This window comes from Podarcis filfolensis (assembly GCF_964270895.1).
Source record: "Podarcis filfolensis genome assembly, chromosome: 13".
In the NCBI taxonomy this organism is placed as follows: Eukaryota; Metazoa; Chordata; class Lepidosauria; order Squamata; family Lacertidae; genus Podarcis; species Podarcis filfolensis.
The window spans coordinates 3,550,419-3,575,002 of NC_139615.1; the positions used below are offsets into that span (position 1 = coordinate 3,550,419).

Sequence of the window (24,584 nt, forward strand, 5' to 3'; positions counted from 1 at the left end):
CCTTAAACGGCTCAGGACCGCCTCTCCCCCTATAAGCCAACCGGGACCCTTTGATCATCACCCAGGACCTCCTTTGTGTGCCTTCTCCATGGGAGTCTGGAGGGTGGCGATGCAAGAACAGGGCCTTGTCTGTGGTGGCTCCTCTGTCTGCGGGACACTCTCCCCAGGGAGGTTCGCCTGGTGCCTTCAATATACAGGCAAAAATATTCCTCTTCTCCAGGCCTTTGGCTAATTAAATCTATGGCCATTTAAACCATTTTGGGTGTGTTGCTTTAGTTTGTTACTTTGTTAAACATTTTTTGTCTTTTTATACTGCAAACCGGTCTGCGATTTAATAAATAAAAGTGATGTTTATAAGCAGGAGCTGAGCCACACACAAAAATGTTCCAGGATGCCAATATGGCGAGGCTAAATAGTGCAGGATTTCTGTGCGCTCAGAATAACGCAGGCGAGGCGCACGCATGGTGAAAGATCGGTGCGAAGTGCGCTCGTTTGCGCATGAGCTAAATGACAGAGGCGACTTGGACGCGATCCTGTCTCCCTGCTAGGTAGCAAAATGCCAGTTGCTGGATGTGATGCAGCCATTGCACGGCCACAAAATTTAGCAATGCAGCTCCAGGCCACGCTCGCCACACGCGTGTGCTTTCCGTGATGTCACAGAAGGTAGTTCTGCTTTGCACATGCATCAGAATCACAGACAATTGCAGGAGACTCTGCGCAAGAGAACGTGCAGAGTTCTGCAGCTGCAGGATGGATCTGATTTAAATCAAATCAATTTAAATCACGAGTCAGTAAGACCCGATTTAAATCTTTTTTTTTATTTAACAGAAAGACCCATCCTTGCTGGGAAAATCTTAATATTTACCAACCAGATGAAAGTTTCATTTACGGAATAATAAATCTTCAGAGTAGTTTTTACAGTTATATCAGAAATTACTGATTTGGTTCTACTATTAGAAATACATTGACAGGTAATTATGAAATTATTGTGAGGTTTGATAATTTAACTCTTTATATTTGGACAACTTTTCTGCTGTGCTTTTTTGGAAGGAGAAAAACAATCATTCCCTTAATAACAATTTAAACAATTTATTTAACTAAAGCAATAACATTGTAGCATACGTATCCATGTTTGTTAACTGATGTGGTTAAACATTTTTTTTTTAAAAAATAACAACTTAGACTGATTTTTAGCAAACATGAAAAAAACTTTAAACAAATCCTTATTTCCTGATGAATAGCCTTTGGACTATAATGTAACTTAAATAGAATCATAGAATTATAGAATCATAGAGTTGGAAGAGACCACAAGGGCCATCGAGTCCAACCCCCTGCCAAGCAGGAAACACCATCAGAGCACTCCTGACATATGGTTGTCAAGCCTCTGCTTAAAGACCTCCAAAGAAGGAGACTCCACCACACTCCTTGGCAGCAAATTCCACTGTCGAACAGCTCTTACTGTCAGGAAGTTCTTCCTAATGTTTAGGGGGAATCTTCTTTCTTGTAGTTTGGATCCATTGCTCCGTGTCCGCTTCTCTGGAGCAGCAGAAAACAACCTTTCTCCCTCCTCTATGTGACATCCTTTTATATATTTGAACATGGCTATCATATCACCCCTTAAGCTCCTCTTCTCCAGGCTAAACATGCCCAGCTCCCTTAGCCGTTCCTCATAAGGCATCGTTTCCAGGCCTTTGACCATTTTGGTTGCCCTCCTCTGGACACGCTCCAGTTTGTCAGTGTCCTTCTTGAACTGTGGTGCCCAGAACTGGACACAGTACTCCAAGTGAGGTCTGACCAGAGCAGAATACAGTGGCACTATTACTTCCCTTGATCTAGATGCTATACTCCTATTGATGCAGCCCAGAATTGCATTGGCTTTTTTAGCTGCCGCGTCACACTGTTGGCTCATGTCAAGTTTGTGGTCAACCAAGACTCCTAGATCCTTTTCACATGTACTGCTCTCAAGCCAGGTGTCACCCATCTTGTATTTGTGCCTCTCATTTTTTTTGCCCAAGTGCAATACTTTACATTTCTCCCTGTTAAAATTCATCTTGTTTGTTTTGGCCCAGTTCTCTAATCTGTCCAAACTATCTTTAGAACGATTTTTCCTCCAAAAGCATTTTATGTTAAAAATCTGATTTAAATTTTTAAAAATCTGATTTTTTTGATATTATTTTGATTTTAATCATGGATTTTTATCCACCCTGCACAGATGTGACCCATTCTGGGCCCAAACCAGCCTATTGAAAAGGGACTACATATGGGGCGCTGATTGCGAGAATTTTGGGATACCATATATAAAGAACATAAAAAGATATTCAAATTCTCATTCACAAAAAAACCTGAGGCCTTCTTATTAGGAATTGCGTCCACAGAAATTAAGAAAAATCTTAGACCTCTTTTCATGTACGCAACCACAGCAGCTAGGGTTTTAATAGTAAAGAACAGGAAAAGAACTGATAACGTCAGTTATTTACAACTTGCAAAGATGACAGGGAGATTAAGAGGAATTTAGTACAGAAAGTTAATAAAGATTGGATAATGTTTAAAGAATACCTTAAAAATTATTGTGATCATGGTAAGCTCCTGGCAAACGAATCTTGAAATATAAAGAGAGTACATAACAGAATTTTCTTGATAAGAAATGGGAAAGCTAAAAAAATAAAAAAATGGGAAAGCTAAATAAATAAATAAATAAATAAAAATGAACTGTGTACAGATTAACAAAATGTTAAATGGTAAAATGAGAAGATTCGGAAGTTAGTGTTTAAGGTGTGTTTATGTTGTAATGTGTGTTGTGTGTCCTGTTTGTATTATATGTATTGTCGAAGTTAAATAGTGTAAGTTATAAGGTATATGCCAACTGATGTATAATAAAGGTATTAAAAAAGAAAGAAAGATAGCAAAAATGTACAAAACCGGCTCAAACCTTTGTTGGAAATGTAAAGAAAAAGAAGGGACTTTTTATCATATGTGGTGGGAGTGTAGAGAAGTTTTAAAAAATTGGGAAATGATATACAATGAATTGAAAAAAATGTTTAAAATGACATTTGTAAAAAAAAAAACCCCAGAAGCATTTCTGTTAGGGATTGTAGGACAAGACCTGCCAAAGAAAACAAAGAATTTATTTATGTATGCTGCAACAGCAGCAAGAGTCTTGATAGCACCAGGATGGAAGAATGCGGAAACCCCAATGAAAGAACAGTGGCAAGAGAAATTGATGAACTATGCAGAATTGGCCAAACTGACTTACAAATTGCGAGATAAGGATAATTGAGATAAGGATAATGGGAACTTTTTACAAACTATTTGAAAAGACAACAACACGAGCTGGACTCCTTGGCAGGTTTTGAAAAAGCATACACAAATTTATTGGTTAATAACATGATGGATGGACATGTAAGGATATGTACAATTTTATAATATGCAGAGAAAATATGTGAAGAGAAATCAAGGAGAGGAGCTGAGGGAAGTCCTGGGGGGGGGGGGGAATAACGTATGTGATTATAGGGTGGAAATTGATCAATAAAAAATATTTACAGAGGAAGGAAGGAAGGAAGGAAGGAAGGAAGGAAAGAAAGAAAGGGAAAGAAAGAAAGAAAGAAAGAAAGAAAGAAAGAGAGAAAGAAAGAGAGAGAGAGAGAGAGAGAGAGAGAGAAAGAAAGAAAGAGAGAGAGAGAGAGAGAGAGAGAGAGAGAGAGAGAGAGAGAGAAAGAAAGAAAGAGAGAAAGAAAGAAAGGAGAGAGAGAAGAGAGAGAGAGAGAGAGAGAGAGAGAGAGAGAGAGAGAGAGAGAGAGAAAGAAAGAAAGAAAGAAAGAAAGAAAGAAAGAAAGAAAGAAAGAAAGAAAGAAAGATAGATATGGGGCACTGTTTGTTGTCTGCATCAGCGTCGCAAGGACGGAAACCCTCAACTGCAACCCTCCAAAAATTTCTAACGGCCCTCAAGACTGTCCCAAGGCGACACACTTTCCCGCAAACATCTCACCCAAACCCTAAGTCCCTTTCATGTTTTTTCCCAGGCTGGGGTCACAGAATCATAGAACTGTATGCTTCCAAGGGACCCCCCAACTCATCCAGCCCAAGGCAGAAAAGACAGTCCATTTTTTGCCAATTACTTCTATTGATTTTCCAAGTTATTACTAATCACAGCCAAATCAATTGATAACCGTTTCCAAAACCAGTTTCCCGCTCTCCTTATAAGTCCCAAGTTGAACCCCTGTCGCTGCTTATATTCTCCGGTTAACACCCCCCAGTTTTTACCGATATTATTATTATTATTAGAATATATTTTAATTAATTGACTGTGCGGTTTTATGGACACTAACCTGTTATTAGTAGCCCGGCTTTGGCTGGGGAGGGCAGGATACAAATAAAATAAATTATTATTATTATTATTATTATTATTATTATTATTAATCGGCTCGCAGCTGAGATGTGCCCTTGTGGTCTGATCGTGCTTCCTGGACGGAGGGTAGAATGCAGGGAACTGAATAATAATAATAATAATAATAATAATAATTCGTTATTATTTATAGCCTACCCATCTGGCTGGGTTTCTCCAGGCACTCTGGGCTGCTTCCAACTGAATATTAAAAACAATACAGGATCAGACATTAAAAACTTCCCTAAACAGGGCCGCCTTCAGTTGTCTTTTAAAAGTAAAGGTATAAAGGTAATATTTCTGCATTCCTTCTCCTGCCTGTTTTGGTCTCTAACCCTGCACACCAATGGCACCTGGCTTAGAAGGGGAAAAGAGGGTTGAGTCTGTACAACTTAGGGCAAGTCTGTCTCTCTCTGAGCCTCAGTCCTTCTATCTGCAAAATGGGCGCAAGACCACAGGGTCGTTTGAAGGTCAAGTTTTTGCAAGTTAGTAACGCAGGCGAGCTGAGGGTGTGTTGCGGCTTGACCTAAGAATTCCAGCAGAAAATGTAACGTTAGGGATGGGTTCGGTTGCGCTGCCTTTCATAAGAACACCCAGAGTAATTAAAATTCCTAAATAGCTACTCAGGTTGGTTCGGGGATTATAATTACCGCGGTGGCTTGATGGCGTTTCTCTCAGCAGAGAGGCATAATTGGGCAAGCAGCGGGGAGAACGCTGCAGAAATCCAGTGGTTTGGGAACGGTTTTAATCATGCAAATAATGCATCGTTTGCATATACGAATGCATGCATTTATTAAAATGTATACAACCCTCGATGGTTAAAAAAGAAGGTCAGAATGGTTGACGAGAAAAAGGCAAAACAATAAACCAAGCCCTGGGGAAATAGCAAAAAAAGTCTGGAAAGTCAAAGGAACGATAGACGAAAATAGCTCAGTCGGTAGATTCTGAATCTCGGGTCGTGGGTTCAAATCCCACACAGGGCAAAAAGATTCCTGCAGAGCTGGGGGAATAGATGAGATAACGTGGGGCAGAGAGGGAGCCGCAGGGCTTTCAGGGACAACAGGAATATCAACTGCCTGCATTCCTATCGACCTTCAAGCCTTTCACGCAGAAATATGAGGACTAGAATCTTGGAAGAAATTCAAAGACTATTTGAATAAATATTCTAACATTAAAGGTATGTAACCACTTGAAAGAACCAACTAGGCCTAGGACAAAATTAGATTTATAAGTATAAATAAGAAAATGCACTATAAGAAAGGTAAAGAAAGTGGAATATGACTGTAATATTGTTTTACGAAATAATGATATTGGAAACTGCTATATTCAATTTAAGAGGAAATTCAGATGGAGGAGATTAGAGGAAGTCAACTAAAATGTTTATGAAAATGGATTTTAATTAATTAACTGATTTTTTTTAATTTTTTTTTACTTTTATTTTTTTCTGTTTAGGTATGTCAAGTCTGTTATTCTTTTTTGTTTTTTTAATTTCTATACTGTTGTTGTTGCTATGTTGTTGTGTGGTTGTATATCCTTTCTATTATGTCTATTGAAAACTAATAAATATTATTGCTAATATTATTGCTTTTATTTTCAGCGGGTCTGACTACAGCACAGTGACAGAGCATCCGGCACTATCCCCTGCCCCAAACCCTGGAGAATTGCTACCAGGCAAAAATACCATCTGAGACAGATGGATCCGGGATCCAACTCAGTGCACAACAGCTTTTTTGTGTTCCTGCATTACTCGCGTAAGCGAGCCAAGCTACACCCAGCGTATAGCTCAGCTGCGGCGCTCGCTCCCACGAGATGTAGCGACGGCATCGACTCGGATAGCGTTAAAAGAAGGTAAAGACTTGGAGCCACGAGGTCTGTATTCTCGGAGGCAGTATCTCAAAGAATCACAGAATGGTGGAGTTGGAACGGGCTCCCCTAAGGACATCCAGTCCAGCCCCCTGGATTTGGGATTCACAGCTAAATAACCCCTCTCAATGCCTTTTGCAAGGAATCAGAGTGCCGGTCTGGAGTGGTATAATGCAGCTTTTTGTGCTCCCTCCTCATGATCAAGGGATCCGGCCTGTGTTGGCGAAGGGGCACGATTCGCACTCAGACCCTGAGCATGCAAAACGAAATCCACTTGAAAGGAGCTGGGCCGGACGCAGCTCCTTGCAACGTGGCACCCGAGCGCGGAGACTGTCCCCAAACAAAAGGAAGCATTCCCGCGATCCCTGCATTTCAGCGGGTTGGACTAGATGACCTTTGGGTGCATTTCAACTCTACAATTATTATTATTTTATTCCTTCCAGGCTGCAATGGGTCACAACGGGCGTGCCTCAAAAAAGACAATCCATTACACGTCCCATAAAAAAATATCCGGTTTCTCCACTGAGCGTTAAAAACTTTGCTGGCAAACACGCATCGGTGGCTCGATTCCCGAAACTCCATGAGGTCTAGAAACCCACCATTTTGAAAACGTGAAAAACGCCTTGGGTTCTTTGCAAGAGGCCTGTGTTCTGCCCTCCCTGCCATGGGGCTCATCCATCCCAGGAACCCACAAGCCCTGTCATTCTTCTGCGTCTACTGGGTGCGGTGATTCTGCGGAGAACAAGGCTCGGCGCAAAAGGCACTTTGCACATGCTCAGAGGCAATGTTTTCAGTGGAATGATACAGAAGCTCAAAAATCCCTAGAGGTGAAATCAGGGCCCAATTCCCTTGCTGCCTCTATGGCTGAAAACTAAGACTGCCTCTCTTCCCAGCTCAGAGGTCCGCCTTGCAGGGAGATTGTTGGGTGGGCAAAAGCAGAACCAGGTGGAAGGGGAAGCTGAACAGATATCACGATAAATCAACCCTGGACACTGCAAATAACTTGTTTGTGCGAGGAGCATTCGCCATAGAATTACAGAGCTGTGGAGTCAGAAAGGGACACCTGAGGGTCATCCAGACCAACCCGCTGCGACGAACGCGTCAGCATCTATTCTGGAAGCGTCTGAGAGCCGCAATTGGGTGAAAAGCAACTTGGGGAGACGCCCCGCTGCAGACAGCGTGGCTTAACCTCTGAGTAAACATGACCCTCATTTCACAGTCACAGGGACACCCTGAACTAAGAGGGTATAAATAGTTGCTTGCATGATCGGCGTGAAACCCAAGTCCTAATTTCAAGCCACAACTCGGAGGCATTTAAAGATACGTTGGTTGGCGATGGAATATTCTGAGGAACCCCAGAAAAAGCAACAACCCCCCAAAATGTGCTCCCAAATCTATGGGTCTCCTTGAGCTTTGGGTCTCAGCACCCCCACAGCACCCCAACACCCACTGTCTTCTCTTCTCCAGCCCCCCAACCCAACATTTACCTCGTCCTCATCCTCTCTCCGTATCTGCTGGAAACCGGCTGGCATTTCTCCGGCGGCGCCCGGGGCTGTGGCGAGTTCAAATCCTGCTCAAAATGACGCAGAGACTCGTCTTCTCTTTCGCTTAAAGGCTGGCCCTTCTTCTTTGGGGAAATGAGTTTAAATCCAAAGTCAAGGTCAAGGCGGGGATTGGAGGTGTGGGGATAATAAGGATTGAAAACAAAAAAAGGGGGAGTCCGGAATTATTCTGAGGGGAGGAAAGTAGGGAAGAGGGGAACAGGTGAAAGGAGGGAGAGAGGGAGAGAAAGAGAGAGGGGGAGAACAGGTGGAGAGAGAGAGAAAAAACAGGTGAAAAAGAGAGAGGGGAAAGTTTGATGGAATAAGAGACGGATGAAGGGAAGGGAAGGAAGAATGAAGAGAGGGAGGGAAGGACGGACGGACGGATGGAGGGAAGGAAAGAAAGAAAAAGAAAGAAAGAAAGAAGAAAGGGAGGAAAGAGAGAGAGTGAAGGACAGGCGGATGGAGGGAAGGAAGGAAGGAAGGAAGGAAGGAAGGAAGGAAGGAAAGGGAAGGAAGGAAGGAAGGAAGGAAGGAAGGAAGGAAGGAAGGAAGAAAGAAAGAAAGGGAGGAAAAAGAGGGAGTGAAGGGCAGACGAATGGAGAGAAGGAAAGAAAGAATAAGGGAGGAAAGAGAGGGAGTGTCAAGGAAGCAGAGGAAAGGTGAAATTGCGAGATAGAGGAATAATTACAAAGAGAGGACAGAGGGGAGAAAAGGAGGAGAGACGGGCAAAGAGGGAAACAAGAAAGAAAGAAAGAAAGAAAGAAAGAAAGAAAGAAAGAAAGAAAGAAAGAAAGAAGGAAGTTGAGGGTCTTCAAAGAGCAGGGAAATCGGGGTGAGGAGGAGAGAGATGTAGAGAAGAGGGGAAGGAGAAAGCCGCGAGGAAGGAGAACTGGGCGAGACCCTCGTGAAAAGAGCTCCCGGGCGGCTGGCAGGTCTGCAGTTTGGCCAGGGCTGGGCTGGGCTGGGCAGGGGGCAAAGCAAGCAGCACGCCCCCCCCGCCCCGCCCCGCCCCGCCCGCTCCCATTGGCTGGCATGGCTGGGCTGGCACCAGGCCCGGCAAGGGCGGGCAGAAGCTCCTGGCTGACTCCCCGGACGGGGTCGCGAAAGGGGGGAAATCGAGGGCCGCGCCTCAGTTGTCCCTCTCCGTGAAATGGGCGCAAAGGAAGCCCAACGTCTTTGAATGGGGTTGGACTAGATGTCCCCTTGGCTCCCCGGTTCTCAAGGGCGTGGGAAGGGCAAGCGCTTCTCCTAATCGGTGGAAGAGTCGCTCCCAGGAAAAGCTTCTGTCTCCCACACTTTACTTTTTCGATCGCTTTTCTTTTTTTAGAGGCTTCGTGGTGTATGCAGTGCCGGATTTACGTATAAACTAAACAAGCTGTAGCTTAGGGCCCCACTCTCTTGGGCCCCCCCCAAAAAACTTGGGTATGCCCTGGTCCTGAATGGGGCAACTGTGCCCCCGAAGGACCAGGTGTGCAGCCTGGGAGTCATTTTGGACTCACCACTGTCCATGGAGGTGCAGTTCAATTCTGTGTCCAGGGCAGCTGTCTACCAGCTCCATCTGGTACGCAGGATGAGACCCTGCCTGCCTGTGGACTGTCTGGCCAGAGTGGTGCATGCTCTGGTTATCTCCCGCTTGGACTACTGCAATGCGCTCCATGTGGGGCTACCTTTGAGCGTGACCTGGAAACTACAATTAATCCAGAATGCGGCAGCCAGACTGTTGACTGGGAGCGGCCGCCAAGACCACAAAACACCAGTCCTGAAAGACCTACATTGGCTCCCAGTACGTTTCCGAGCACAATTCAAAGTGTCGCCGCTGACCTTGAAATCCCTAAACGGTCTCAAATGCCCAGTAGACCTGAAGGAGCATCTCCACCCCCATCGTTCTGCCCAGACACTGAGGTCCAGCTCCGAGGGCCTTCTGGCGGTTCCCTCCCTGCGAGAAGCAAAGCTACAGGGAACCAGGCAGAGGGTCTTCTCGGTGGTGGCGCCCGCCCTGTGGAACGCCCTCCCACCAGATGTCAAGGAAATAAGCAACTATCTGACTTTTAGAAGACATCTGAAGGCAGCCCTGTTTAGGGAAGCTTTTAATGTTTAATAGGTTATTGTATTTTAATATTCTGTTGGAAGCCGCCCAGAGTGGCTGGGGAAACTCAGCCAGATGGGTGGGGTATAAATAATAAATTATTATAATTATTGGTCAACAAGCAGATGTCTGGGACTACAACTCCCATCATCCGCATTCCCCACCTCTCGCAGCCCAGCCTACCTCGCAGGGTTATCAGAGGGTTCAGAGCTCCCCTTCACCTTTTTTGTGTGTTGAATATATAAAGGTAAAGGGTAAAGGGACCCCTGACCATTAGGTCCAGTTGTGGCCGACTCTGGGGTTGTGGCGCTCATCTCACTTTACTGGCCAAGGGAGCCGGCGTACAGCTTCCGGGTCATGTGGCCAGCAGGACTAAGCCGCTTCTGGCGAACCAGAGCAGCGCACGGAAACACCGTTTACCTTCCCGCCGGAGCGGTACCTATTTATCTACTTGCACTTTGATGTGCTTTCGAACTGCTAGGTTGGCAGGAGCAGGGACCGAGCAATGGGAGCTCACACCATTGTGGGGATTCAAACCGCCAACCTTCTGATCGGCAAGTCCTAGGCTCTGTGGTTTAATTCACAGCGCCACCCACGTTGAATATATGCTATATGGCAATTTATGGACCTAATAGGTATCTAAAGCCATTTGCACATAAAAAATATGTATTTTATCAAAGTAATTGTGGGACTGAAATACAATTAAGAAGAAGCATATTAAAAGTGAAATACAATTAAGAAGAAGCATATTAATAGTGAAATACAATTAAGAAGATGTATATTAATAGTGAAATCATTATTAAGCTCTAACTTAAAATGGGCTCTAACTTAAAATGGGCTACTTTTAAAATGAGGCTGCATTTTAAATTGCATTTTAACCTGTATTTTAAATTGGTTCTCTCCCCCCCCCCATTATTTTTTTACTGTAATTTTACTGGTGTTAGCTGCCCTGAGCCCGGGAAGGGTGGGGTATAAATAAAATTTACTGTTATTATTATCATAGCAAACTTAATAATGCAAACACAGGTTTTATTTAATTTTATTATCTTAAATTTTGGAAATCCAGGTTTTCTTCCTTTAATTTTTTGGGGCCCCCCAAGAGAGTGAGGCCCTAAGCTATAGCTTATTTAGCTTATATGTAAATCCGGCACTGCCTGCAATTCACTCTTAGATCCATGAAAACCTTCTTCTTCTCTGCCCCTTTGTGACATTTTGGCTGGAGCTCATCAAGATATAACTGGCCTGTGGCTTTTTCTTTTGACTTCACAACAATCCTCATGCCTTTCTCTCTCTCCTGATATTTTGAGTTCAAAGCCAGAGAGGGAAAATGTGGGGGGGGGGGAGAGAGGAAAAGGTCTTCCCTGCCTCCCCCCCCCCAAGTCTCGTGTCAGCTGTCCCCTTCGGTGGCCTTTAGAGAAGCCTTGGTGTCCTTCAGACACCCATCCCTCCCCAGGGACGCCCCCCCCAGCAGACAAGAGTCACACACTGCTGGCACCCGGCTCAGCTCCTCCGAAAATAGTCCACAAGCTACAGTTCCCATCTCTCAGCAGGTTCTGGCCAGCCTCCCCCAGCCCCTAGGAGGAAAAAGGGGTGTTGTGGGTTGGAAGAAGGGGAGATTGGGAGCCAGGATGGGGAAAGGGGGCAGTTTCTCCGCCGGTGGGAGGGGGGGAAAGAAATAGACTTACGCTACTGTTCAGCCATGCTGGCATTCTCTTGGACCCAAACCTCTGTGTATATGGCAGCCATCCATCACCTCTGGGACTCCCAAAGGGATTTGAAATGGACACCCTTTTAGCGAAATATCTCCTTACATTTCTTGAATTGTGGAATCAATAATTGTTGTTGAGTCGTGTCCGCCTCTTCGTGACCCCCTGGACCAGAGCATGCCAGGCCCTCCTGTCTTCCACTGCCTCCCGCAGTTTGGTCAAACTCATGCTGGTCCCTTCTAGAACACTGTCCCACCATCTCGTCCTCCGTCGTCCCCTTCTCCTTGTGCCCTCCATCTTTCCCAACATCAGGGTCTTTTCCAGGGAGTCTTCTCTTCTCATGAGGTGGCCAAAGTCTTGGAGCCTCAGCTTCAGGATCTGTCCTTCCAGTGAGCACTCAGGGCTGATTTCCTTCAGAATGGATACGTTTGATCTCCTTGCAGTCCATGGGACTCTCAAGAGTCTCCTCCAGCACCAGAATTCAAAAGCATCCATTCGCCCTATACCACCAGGGTGGCTCACAGAATAAAATCAAGATATAAAACCACAAAATGCATAATAAAGGTGTATATTGAAGGTGCCAAGCAAACTTCCCTGGGGAGTGCATAAATACAAAAAAAAGAACAGGACACCTGCTTTGAGTGCAGAAGAGTCCAGTTCTAGTCCCTCGGCATCTCCTGGTAGAACTGGGAAAGGACAACCTTCCCCAATTAAAAACCTGCACGCCAACCTTCCCCAACGAGGTGCCCTCTCACTGCCTTGGGCTACAGTTCCCATTGCGCCCAGTTGATTCTCTAGTCAAGGGATGGGTTCAAATGCGTGAGGTGTGCAAGGCCAAGCCAGGATCCCAGGGGACGATATCCAGCTAACCTCTGGACAGGGACAGTTTTTCTCCCGCGGCCCCTAAGACGGGGTTGGGCTGGATGACCTTTTAGGTCATTTCCAATTTTATGGTTCTGAAAAGATCTGGCTCCCAAGGTCATCAGGTCCCTTGGGATGTGAGCTCCCTCTGCTGGCAGGAAGGAGGTAAAACCAGAAAATAAAAAGTTTAGCTCCGGGTCAGGCTTAGCCAACAAGGTGCCCGCCAGGCGTCAAGAACTACAATTCCCATTATCTCTGACTATTGGCGAGGCTGGCTGAGGCGGATAGCAGCTGCAGAAGGACACTGTGATGGCTGCCCTGCCCCAGGCCTTGAATCCAGAGGCTGCTGGATCTCTGCACGTGCTCAGAGGCACCTCTCCTTGACCTTTCCCCCCCAGGCTCTGGTTTCGAATCTTCCTGGTTGTTGGAAGATCCAGGGCAGGGCCCTTCTTCGCAAGTTAATCTGCGGAACTCCCTGCCACAAGAGCCAGTGGGGGTCACTAATCCCAATGGCTTTAAAATTGGGTTGGACAAATTTGTGGAGGAGGAGACGACTATGGGATGTCTACTATGCTCTGCCTTCCCAGCTGGAGGCAGATGAGGGGAGAGGGATCTTGTATTCGAATCCTGCTTGCAGGTTTCCCTTGGCTGGCCAGTGTGAGAGAAGGACGCTGGGCCAGATGGCCTCGATCCAGCAAGCTCGTCTTACCTTCTGAAGTTTTTATGCAAACGGGTTTATTTCTGCAAGGTGGGGAGGAAAACCAGCAGCAAAAAATCAAACAATTTAAATTTTTTAAACATTTTTTCCCAACCACCAAAACATAAACAGTGAACCCCCCCAGGTGCCTGATACATTGGGCATACAATATTCAATAATGTACATATTCAATAATATTCAATAATAACGTATTCAAATCAACTATATGTACACTTCTATATACCTTAACACTCCTCCCTCCACAAGGTTTATTTAACTTTTAACATTTTAATTGCCCCAAATTGTTCAAACCTGCTCAAATAATTCAATATCTTCTCAAACCAATCCTCCTCTTTCTCATTGACTTTAAACCCTTTCATTATATGTATCTTCACAGTTAAGTATTCTAAAATTATAATATTATTCAGTTTTTTCCTTCATTGGTTCACCCCTAGCTCTTCTGCATTTTCCCAATTACTCGCTATAACCTGCCTGGCTGCAACTACCATCAATTTTACCCATTTGCATTCCTCTTTTAACTCAGTACTACTCAGGGCAGCAGGGACGCGGATGGCTGTGGGTTAAACCACAGAGCCTAGGACTTGCCGATCAGAAGGCTGGTGGTTTGAATCCCTGCGACGGGGTGAGCTCCCGTTGCTCAGTCCCTGCTCCTGCCAACCTAGCAGTTCGAAAGAACGTCAAAGTGCAAGTAGATAAATAGGTACCGCTCCGGCGGGAAGGTAAACGGCGTTTCCGTGCGCTGCTCTGGTTTGCCAGAAGCGGCTTAGTCCTGCTGGCCACATGACCCGGAAGCTGTACGCCGGCTCCCTCGGCCAATAAAGCGAGATGAGCGTCGCAACCCCAGAGTCGTCCGCAACTGGACCTAATGGTCAGGGGTCCCTTTACCTTTAGCTTAGGACCATTAAGCAATTGTTTGATTGCTGTAAGTCACTTTGGTTTCCTTGGGCGAGGTAAAGCGAGGGACGGATTTAACAAACGGATGATGAAACGATGAGTTCATCACAAAGCTCAGTTGGTAGTTACAGATAGGTAGCCGTGTTGGTCTGCCATAGTCAAAACAAAACAAAAAAATTCTTCCAGTAGCACCTTAAAGACCAACTAAGTTAGTTCTTGGTATGAGCTTACGTGTGCATGCACACTTCTTCAGATACACTGAAACAGAAGTTGCCAGATCCTTCTATATAGTGAGAAGGTGGGGAGGGGTATTACTCAGAAGGGTGGTGGGAATGGGTGATTGGCAGATAGCTGTGATGAGCCTGTTGACGACTCTTAACGACGGCAATAGGTCTTACAGGAAAAAGCAAGGGGTGAGAAGGTGAAAAATGGCTTTGTCATGTATAATTGGTAGATTATCAGTTGGTAGAACATGGAATCTCAGGGTTGCGGATTCGAACACCACGTTGGGCAAAATATTCCTGCATTGCAGTGGGGGTTGGGCTAGATGACCCCCAGGTGTCCCTCCCAAGCATTCTATGATTTGGGAGACGGAATGAATGGCTGCAGGCTGGTTGAGAGGAGGAGCAGGCAGCAAAAAGGGCCTCTTGTGCCAGAGGGAGGGAAGTGATACTGGCCGCACGAGGTTGTGACGGTGCCCAGGGCCTGTATTTTTAGACCGCGATCATCCATCACAGCCGTCAAATGTCAAGAACTCAGCGGGAGGCATGTGGGATCTCGTGGCCTCTGGGTCTGAAGGGTCAGCCAGCCGCCTACCTTTCTCTGGGAACACGGGGCCCTCGTGATTGGCACAGCCCCTTTAGGAAGTCTTTGCCGCACGGTGGCATGGGCAGGCGTTCCGAACCGCCAAGATGGCAGGCTTCATCCTGCAACCTTTGGAAAAAAGTACAGCCTGACTGGAAAGATGCAATCAATTGCAGTAATTCAGTTGGTCTGCTCTTGTGGGTAAGGTTTGCAGAAGGCGAAAAGGAAGAGGCTTTATTATATGTAATAATAATAATTTATTATTTATACGCAATGACAAACCTAGACAGCATCTTAAAAAGCAGAGACATCACCTTGCCAACAAAGGTCTGTATAGTTTAAGCTATGGTTTTCCCAGTAGTGACGTATGGAAGTGAGAGTTGGACCATAAAGAAGGCTGATTGCCGAAGAATGGATGCTTTTGAATTCTGGTGCTGGAGGAGACTCTTGAGAGTCCCATGGACTTCAAGAAGATCAAACCTCTCCATTCGGAAGGAAATCCACCCTGAGGGCTCACTGGAAGGACAGATCCTGAAGCTGAGGCTCCAAGACTTTGGCCACCACGTGAGAAGAGAAGACTCTCTGGAAAAGACCCTGATGTTGGGAAAGATGGAGGGCACAAGGAGAAGGGGATGACAGAGGATGAGATGGTGGGACAGTGTTCTCGAAGCTACCAGCATGAGTTTGACCAAACTGCGGGAGGCAGTGGAAGACAGGAATGCCTGGCGTGCTCTGGTCCATGGGGTCACGAAGAGTCGGACACGACTAAAGGACTAAACAACAACAACAACACAACCCGACTGGAACGATGCAATCCATTGCAGTCATTCAGTTGGTCTGCTCTTGTGGAATAGGGTAAGGTTTACAGAAGGCAAAAAGGAAGAGGTTTTATTACCATGTTTTTCACTCTATAAGACACACTTTTTTCTTCCTAAAAAGTAAGGGGAAATGTCTGTGCATCTTATGGAGCGAATGTGTGGTCCCTGGAGCCGAATTGCCCAGGGGGCAAAAAGCAGATTGTGCTTTTTTTTTTTGAAAGAGGGAAGGCGGTGTTGAGAGGAAGCAGCTGATCGGCAAGTGATCAGGGAGGGAGATGAGGGACGCTAGAGATAAAGGAGGCTGCCTGGGAGGGGGGAGGTAAAAGCCCATGGATCCTCAGGATTTTTGCATTGGGTCACCCCAAATTCACCATCAGATCACATAGCATGTCCATGGCTACAGCCTGCACCACAAAAATCATACATCCACTGTTTCGTTCAGAATATTTTTTTTTCTTGTTTTCCTCCTCTAAAAACTAGGTGCGTCTTATGGTCAGGTGCATCTTATGGAGCGAAAAATATGGTATATGCTGTTTCTATTGTCTGCATTTTAGCAGATTCGGCTTTTCAAATGTCATTTTGTGGCGCTATGGGTTAAACCACAGAGCCTAGGACTTGCCGATCAGAAGGTCGGCGGTTCGAATCCCCACGACGGAGTGAGCTCCCGTTGCTCGGTCCCTGCTCCTGCCCACCTAGCAGTTCGAAAGCATGTCAAAGTGCAAGTAGATAAATAGGTACCGCTCCGGCGGGAAGGTAAACGGCGTTTCCGTGTGCTGCTCTGGTTTGCCAGAAGCGGCTTAGTCCTGCTGGCCACATGAACCGGAAGCTGTACGCCGGCTCCCTCGGCCAGGAAAGCGAGATGAGCGCCGCAGCCCCAGAGTCAGCCACGACTGGACCTAATGGTCAGGGGTCCCTTTACCTTTATGGTCAGGTGCATCTTATGGAGCAAAAAATACGATATATGCTGTTTCGTTTGCCTGCATTTTAGCAGATTCGGCTTTTCAAATGTCATTTTAAACTGAGTTTATTTACCTTTGAACGACAATCACAATGACGTGGGCAGCTGCCTTCTGCAAAGCCAGATCGGGGTTCTTCTTCTTCCAGCTCAGTTCTGACTGGCAGCAGCACCTCAGAATTTCAGAGCAGCAATCTCTCCCAGCCCTATTTGGGGATCAAATTTGCCGCCTTCTGCACGCCAAGCAGACACTCTGCAGCTGAGCTGTGGCCTCCGGACGTTGTCAAAAGAGAAGAAGGAAATTGCCTGGCCATAACGTTTTGAACACATTCTTAATTTTATTTCTGAGTGCTCTGTTTTGCTGCTTCAGGAGGAAAGCAGGCTAGACATTTAAATAATAACAGCAGCAGCAGCAGCAACAATAATATATGCCCAGTAGGTGCCTGAAGTCCTCAAATGACCCTGAAGTCGTAATCCACCAGATCTCATCCTTGGATGTAGCTGGAACAGGTGTCTCTGCCATCCTCTAGTTTCAGAGGAACGGGTGTGTGGGTGTGTGTGGCACCATCGCAAAGGGCTGGACCACAACAACACACGTATCTCCCATGTGCAAGAGAGTCTCTGTCTCATGTGCCTCAACTCCAGATCCCTTGTCTTACGGGAAAGATCTCAAAATATACACACGCCCCAGACGCCTGCATGCGATTTCTGCTCAGTTTCTTTAAGAAATAATAATAATAATAATAATAATAATAATAATAATAGATTTTCCAAATTTATAACAAATATAACACACAAAGAAATAAGAGAAACATTAAAATACTAAAAAGAAAAAAATATAAACACCTGTTTCTTTAAGACCTAATTTAATTTTCATTGTTAAGTGACTTCCTCTAATCCCCCCTTACTGAATTTCATTGAATCACCTTGTAACAGCTCTCCAATATCCTATTTCTAATCAAATTAACTCCTTCAATTTACTATCTTCTTTACTTTTCATTATTATCTAAGTTCAAAGTATTTTATACCGTATTTTTTGCTCTATAAGACTCACTTTTTCCCTCCTAAAAAGTAAGGGGAAATGTGTGTGCGTCTTATGGAGTGAATGCAGGCTGCGCAGCTATCACTGAAGCCAGAACAGCAAGAGGGATTGCTGCTTTCACTGCGCAGCGATCCCTCTTGCTGTTCTGGCTTCTGAGATTCAGAATATTTTTTTTCTTGCTTTCCTCCTCCAAAAACTAGGTGCGTCTTATAGAGCGAAAAATACGGTAATTCATTCTTACTCTAATCCTAGGACTATTTGGTACTTTCAAGTGATTCTACTTATCTTATGTTACAGTATTTGGCCAAATAGTATTTGAATTTCTTCCATTGTTCTTGATATTCCTCTTCTTTCTGATCGCGGATTCTTCCAGTCAGGTTGGCTAGCTCCAAAAAGTCTAACATCTTCATCTGCCATTCTTCTATTGTTGGTATTTCTTGGGATTTCCAATTTTTGGCTAATAATTTTGTAAGGTAAAGGTAAAGGGACCCCTGACCATTAGGTCCAGTCGTGGCCGACTCTGGGGTTGCGGCGCTCATCTCGCTTTATTGGCCGAGGGAGCCGGCGTACAGCTTCCGGGTCATGTGGCCGGCATGACTAAGCCGCTTCTGGTGAACCACACCAGCGCACGGAAACGCCGTTTACCTTCCCGCCAGAGCGGTACCTATTTATCTACTTGCACTTTGAGGTGCTTTCGAACTGCTAGGTTGGCAGGAGCAGGGACCGAGCAACGGGAGCTCAGCGCATCGCGGGGATTCGAACTGCCGACCTTCTGATCGGCAAGTCCTAGGCTCTGTGGTTTAGCCCACAGCGCCACCCGCGCCACTAATTTTGTAGTGGCGTACAAAAACAGTCTAACATCTTTTTTGGGCAATTCCAGTCCTGATTTCTGCTCAGTTTCAAAGTGCTCCAAGTCCTAGCGGAAACAAAACCGCCACCATGTCGCTAGACAGATCTATAGCGCGACCGCACTTGGAGAAACTTTGAAAGTGAACAGAAATTGCATGCTGGCGTCTGGGGCTTCACCCAAACTCAAATCCCCCCCAGTCTAATATCCCTAGTTCTGCAAGACTGTCATAAGAGCTAAAACTGTCTATCAAAAACTTCACTCTTGTGGTTTATCCCCACAACAGCTGCTCGCTTTGGGTTTTAGTAAAGCAAACCGTCTAATTTGTCAGCGCCGAAATGATATCGAGCATCAGAACAACTTGGCCACAATAAGGAAATTTTGCCCATGCTTTGACTTATTTTCCACCTTCGCATTTCGACTCTCGGGCACTCTATCTGCATCACCTAGCAATTCTGAAACATAGACACGCTTTTACCCTCGCAAGATTGAATGTATTGCCCTCGGCTGTTTTTTGGGTTAAAAAATGCTATATGGTCATTTATAGATATCTGAAGCCATGTGCACATAACAAAATATGTATTTTATCAAAGTAATTGTTGAACTGAAAAACAATTAAGAAGAAGCATATTAATAGTAAAATACAATTAAGAAGAAGTATATTAATAGTAAAATACAATTAAGAAGAAGTATATTAATAGTTAAATAATTATTAAGCTCTTATAATGATTTTTCATTCATAACAAACTTCATAATGCAAACGCATTGGCATTTGACGATAACAAAAGTTCCTTTAGAAACACAGTTACAGATAGGTAGCCGTGTTGGTCTGCCATAGTCAAAACAAAAAAATCTGAAGAAGTGTGCATGCACACGAAAGCTCATACCAAGAACTAACTTAGTTGGTCTTTAAGGTGCTACTGGAAGGAAAAAAAATTTTTTGTTTAGAAACACAATTTACAAAGACTCATAATCTAGTCTCGGGAAACTTGCTATAACATGAAATAAGAATAGGTGTAAATATATGGTGCAAACTACTAATAATTATAAATAGCAGAATGTAGGCACCTTATATATAGAAAGGAGCAAACCAGGGATATTTTAGGGAGCAGGCTAGCAGGCGGGGCCTGTGACTTACATCATAGGAGCCTACACAACACAAAACACTGTTGCTCTATGTAAGTTTTATTTTATTTGTTTTCTATCTTATATTTTGGAAATGTACATCCAGTTTTTTCCCTTTAAATTTTTTGGGGCCCCCAAGAGAGTGGGGTCCTAAGCTATAACTTTCCGGCACTGGATCATTAAAACGCTTTCACTCTCAGCTTGTTGACGTGCGCTGGATCCTATCAGGTTCGCCATCCACAAATACAACAGCGCCCCCTCTGTGAATGGTTGCAAATATTGCAAAAAATATTATGAAACCTCCGACAGGGTTGCGGCAAGGGCACCATCTACTGGCCTTGTTGGAGAATTGCACCTTTTACTTGCTGACTCTGGCGCCCCGATTTTGGCCAAGATCTAGGCCGGGTTTTCTTAGACGCTGCCCCGCCCTTGTGAAAGCGGCGCCTTGGGCGCAGGTGAGTGGGTCGCCTGGAAATCCCGGGCTGGATTTCTTCCCCAAACTCATACTAGCGGGTGCGTGAGCGACCTGGCGGCGGAATGGTATTTTTCCCCCACGTGCAAAATATGGTTTTGAGTGCTAAGAAAAGGCAGTATTCCAGCCTTGGCGGAATAGGTGCGTTTTAGGTAAATAAACTTAACATTTCCTCTCCTCGCCCCGACGTCACCATTCCGTGCATTGCAATTGCAACGTTCCTGTTATGCTAGAGAGAGCAAGTCAAATAGGAAGCTGTTTGCCAACCCAGGTTAAGAAAAACAATACATTGAGCATGTTCAGTTTTGCATGTTAAATTCCAACAAGTCAACAGTAGCATCGCAGGAATGAAATGGAGTTTGCAGCTAAGAATGTTAAGTTACAAGAAAGGAGATTCCATCTAAACACCAGGAAGAACTTTCTTACTTTCTATTTATTTATATATAATTTTTATCTTACTTTCTTGGGCTCCATGATCACTGCGATGGTGACAGCAGTCACGAAATTAAGAGACACCTGCTTCTTGGGAGAAAAGCAGTGACAAACCTAGACAGCATCTTAAAAAGCAGGGACATCACCTTGACAACAAAAGTCCATATAATTAAGGCTATGGTTTTCCCAGTAGTGACGTATGGAAGTGAGAGCTGGACCATAAAGAAGGCTGATGGCCGAAGAATGGATGCTTTTGAATTCTGGTGCTGGAGGAGACTCTTGAGAGTCCCATGGACTGCAAGAAGATCCAACCTCTCCATTCTGAAGGAAATCAGCCCTGAGTGCTCACTGGAAGGACAGATCCTGAAGCTGAGGCTCCAAGACTTTGGCCACCTCATGAGAAGAGAAGACTCCCTGGAAAAGACCCTGATGTTGGGAAAGATGGAGGGCCCAAGGAGAAGGGGACGACAGAGGACGAGATGGTGGGACAGTGTTCTCGAAGCTACGGACATGAGTCTGACCAAACTGCGGGAGGCAGTGGAAGACAGGAGTGCCTGGCGTGCTCTTGGTCCAAGGGGTCACGAGGAGGCGGACACGACTAAACGACTAAACGACAACAACAAAATTTTATTTATTTTCCATTTAATTATATACATTCACATCATCATTATCCACTTTACCTCCCTGGCACTCTAGATCAGGCTTCCTCAACCTCGGCCCTCCAGATGTTTTGAGACTACAATTCCCATCATCCCTGGCCCCTGGTCCTGCTAGCTTGGGATTGTGGGAGTTGTAGGCCAAAAATATCTGGAGGGCCGAGGTTGAGGAAGCCTGATGTAGAGCCGATCGACTGCCTTCCTTCCCTCCCACCTCACGGCTTTCCAAATGAACCTTTATATCATTGCATTTTGTGTGTTTTCCGCTTCTAATTGCACTCATTACAAAATGACTCAAAATTTAAATAAACATAGAAAGGTAGAAAATTTCTCATTACAAGTCTTCAGCCATCCTTGCTAGTGATGTTAATTGCTTACAATAAGCTTTCAAATATCTTATAAATTTACTCCAGTCTTTTGGGAATATTTGATCATGCTGGTTTCGGATTTTTCCTGTCAAATTTGACAGTTCTGCAAAGTCCATCATCTTCATCTGCCACTCTTCTTTCTTTGGTACTTCTCCTTGTTTCCATTTTTGGACTAAAAGAATTCTTGCCGCAGTTGTCGCACACATAAACAGTCTTTTATCTTCCCTCGATATCTCTGCACTAAACACCAGGAAGAACATTCAGACAGTAATGGCTGGTAAACATTGATCCTCTTTTAAAAGCCATCCAAATTGGTCGCCATTCCTCCTGTGGCAGGGAGTTCCGCAGGTTAACGATCATCACCGCACAAGCACATCACATTTAACACGCGCGGCTCATCCCTTTTAAATGTTTCTGAATGGGGACCCAGGAAAACTTGCCGGAGAAAGGTGGGGGTCAGAAGACCTGTTAAAAACCTCTCTCCCCATTTAACCCTTGGAGTATAGACAGGTTTGTTACGGTTTTTCAAAGCGATTTCGCACAGTTAAGAAAATAAAGCAGGAAAGATATTACGGTCAGATACGGCATGGCCTGGTGGTCAGTGTGTTGGACTTAGCAGAGGTCAGCAAATTTTTTCAGCAGGGGGCCGGTCCATTGTCCCTCAGACCTTGTGGGGGGCTGGACTATATTTTGGGAAGAAAAAAAAATGAATGAATTCCTATGCCCCACAAATAACCCAGAGATGCATTTTAAAATAAAAGCACACATTCTGCTCATGTAAAAACACCAGGCAGGCCCCCAAAATAACCCAGAGATGCATTTTAAATAAAAGCACACATTCTACTCATGTAAAAACACACTGATTCCCGGACTGTCCACGGGCTGGATTTAGAAGGCGATTGGGCCGGATCCAGCCCCCGGGCCTTAGTTTGCTACCCATGACTTACATCCTAGGAGGCTACACAACACAAAACACTGTTGCTGTATGCAGGTTTTATTCTATTCGTTTTTTATCTTTTCTGGAAATGTACACCCAGTTTTTCCCCCTTTTAATTTTTTTTGGGGCCCCCAAGAGAGTGGGGACATAAGCTAGAGCTTGTTTAGCTTATACAGTGCTACCTCGGGTTAAGTACTTAATTCGTTCCGGAGGTCCGTTCTTAACCTGAAACTGTTCTTAACCTGAAGCACCACTTTAGCTAATGGGGCGTCCCCCTGCCGCCACGCAATTTCTGCTCTCATCCTGAAGCAAAGTCCTTAACCCAAGGTACTATTTCTGGGTTAGCGGAGTCTGTAACCTGAAGCGTCTGTAACCCGAGGTACCACTGTAAGTAAATCCGTCGCTGGTTATACCCCACCCCTCCGACATTTGCTGGTTTACACTATTTCGCCGCCTGCTTCTCAGTTGAAACATCGACTTGGCGTGACCTGCTGCCAGTTTCGCCTGGGGCATAAATTCAGCCATAAAGTGACTTTGGATATCTAGAAGCTTACTAGGGAGTCAGAGAGGGCGTGCCTCTGAGCAGAGATGATGATGATGTTTTGCAGTGCCACTTCTGCTCCTGGCCTGAGACGCAGGGAGCGGCAGGAAGGTTTGCCCATATACGGGCAAGACTGGGCAAGGAACCAGCAGGTGCTCTCTGTATGCATCGCTGAGAGGCAAAGATTTATGGCCGACAAGAACGGCACACAGGATGACCTGGCAGAATGCGCATGGAAACTTGGGTGTGATTCTGGCGGACCTGTGCGCCTGAAAATTGCTTTTTTATGGGAGAGCGTTCCTGTGGCTAGCAGAGGCGGCTACAAGGAGGCACCGCTAAGCGAGAGGAACTCTGAGCATACGAAGAGGGCCTGTTGCCACCTGTTAACACACAGAACCTGCTTTTGGGATCGTTTGTTTTTTTGGGGTCCCTTCCAATTCTACAAATTTGGGGGGGGTGTCCCTTCCAATTCTACGATTCTGTGAAAAGAGAGAACTGTTACGGCCACAGGTGAAAATTAAAAGGTGAAAAGCAAAACCACCAGATGTCAATGAGAAAAATAACTACCAAACTTTTAGAAGACAGCCCTGTTGAGGGAAGCTTTTAATGTTTAATTGGTTGTTGTATTTTAGTGTTCTGTTGGAAGCCGCCCAGAGTGGCTGGGGAAGCCCAGCCAGATGCGCGGGGTATAAATAATAATAATAATAATAATTATTATTATTATTATTAAAACTAAAATGCAGTTGAAGTCCAAATAAAGAAAGTCAGCGTTATCTGATTGCCAGGTCTCGTTCCAGATTTCCCCAGGCTTGCCTCGAAAACGGCGGTTCCATTGTCTATGTAATAAAAGAATGACAAATCATGCAAAAGGTCTCTGGAGGCTCTAGCTGAAATCTCAAATTATGCCTCATATTCTCCCTTACAGCTCTGTTCCAGAGCGAGCGGTACCCAACGTCTGGTGTAATATTTTGGATGCTTTCCCACTGAGTTGCAATTATTATTATTTGAGCTGCCGGCATCATATACAAGACCAGTTCTTTTGACAATTCAGCTTCCTGGGTATCATCAAAAATATCCAGTAACGTTAGAGAACCTGCTTTCGGCGACAGCTGACTCAGCCCCGGAATGCATAGTTTTTCTTTTAAAGTAAGTCAGTGCGACCAGTCGAAAGGCTGGTTTCAAATCCGGTCTCGTCGTCATGAGCTGACAAGAGTGTCCTTATAAACGTGACTCACTAACTCACTGCTAGTTGTCCAAAGTGCTTCCCCACACGGCTCTCGTGAAAGCACAAGCACAACCGACTGTTTTTTTAAAAAATAAAAAAGCGCCAGTGTAAGCAAGCCAGAAGCACCTGTAGAGAAACCCACTCTGTGCATGCTCAGATGCACACTCTGTTCTCATTACACACCCGGGCAGGGTACAAATAATAAATTACTATTATTACCGTGCACTGCAAGCTCCCTTGTTAAGACCGGGTGTCGAAGGGCGATTGAGGGCAAAGCTTATCGTATACATATATTAATGCTTTATTTGG

General features: G+C 45.1%; 1 protein-coding gene across 1 annotated transcript in view; it reads right to left on the reverse strand.

Moving 5' to 3' along the window:
* The window catches only part of SLC2A4 (solute carrier family 2 member 4), a 50,050-nt gene extending 41,299 nt beyond the window's left edge, over window positions 1-8,751 (reverse strand). The window contains exon 1 of the mRNA XM_083581030.1: window positions 7,732-8,751. Coding sequence (XP_083437156.1) covers window positions 7,732-7,776 — 45 coding nt within the window. The 5' untranslated portion in view covers window positions 7,777-8,751. The remainder of the gene's footprint in view (window positions 1-7,731) is intronic.
* Window positions 8,752-24,584: the final 15,833 nt, after the last annotated feature.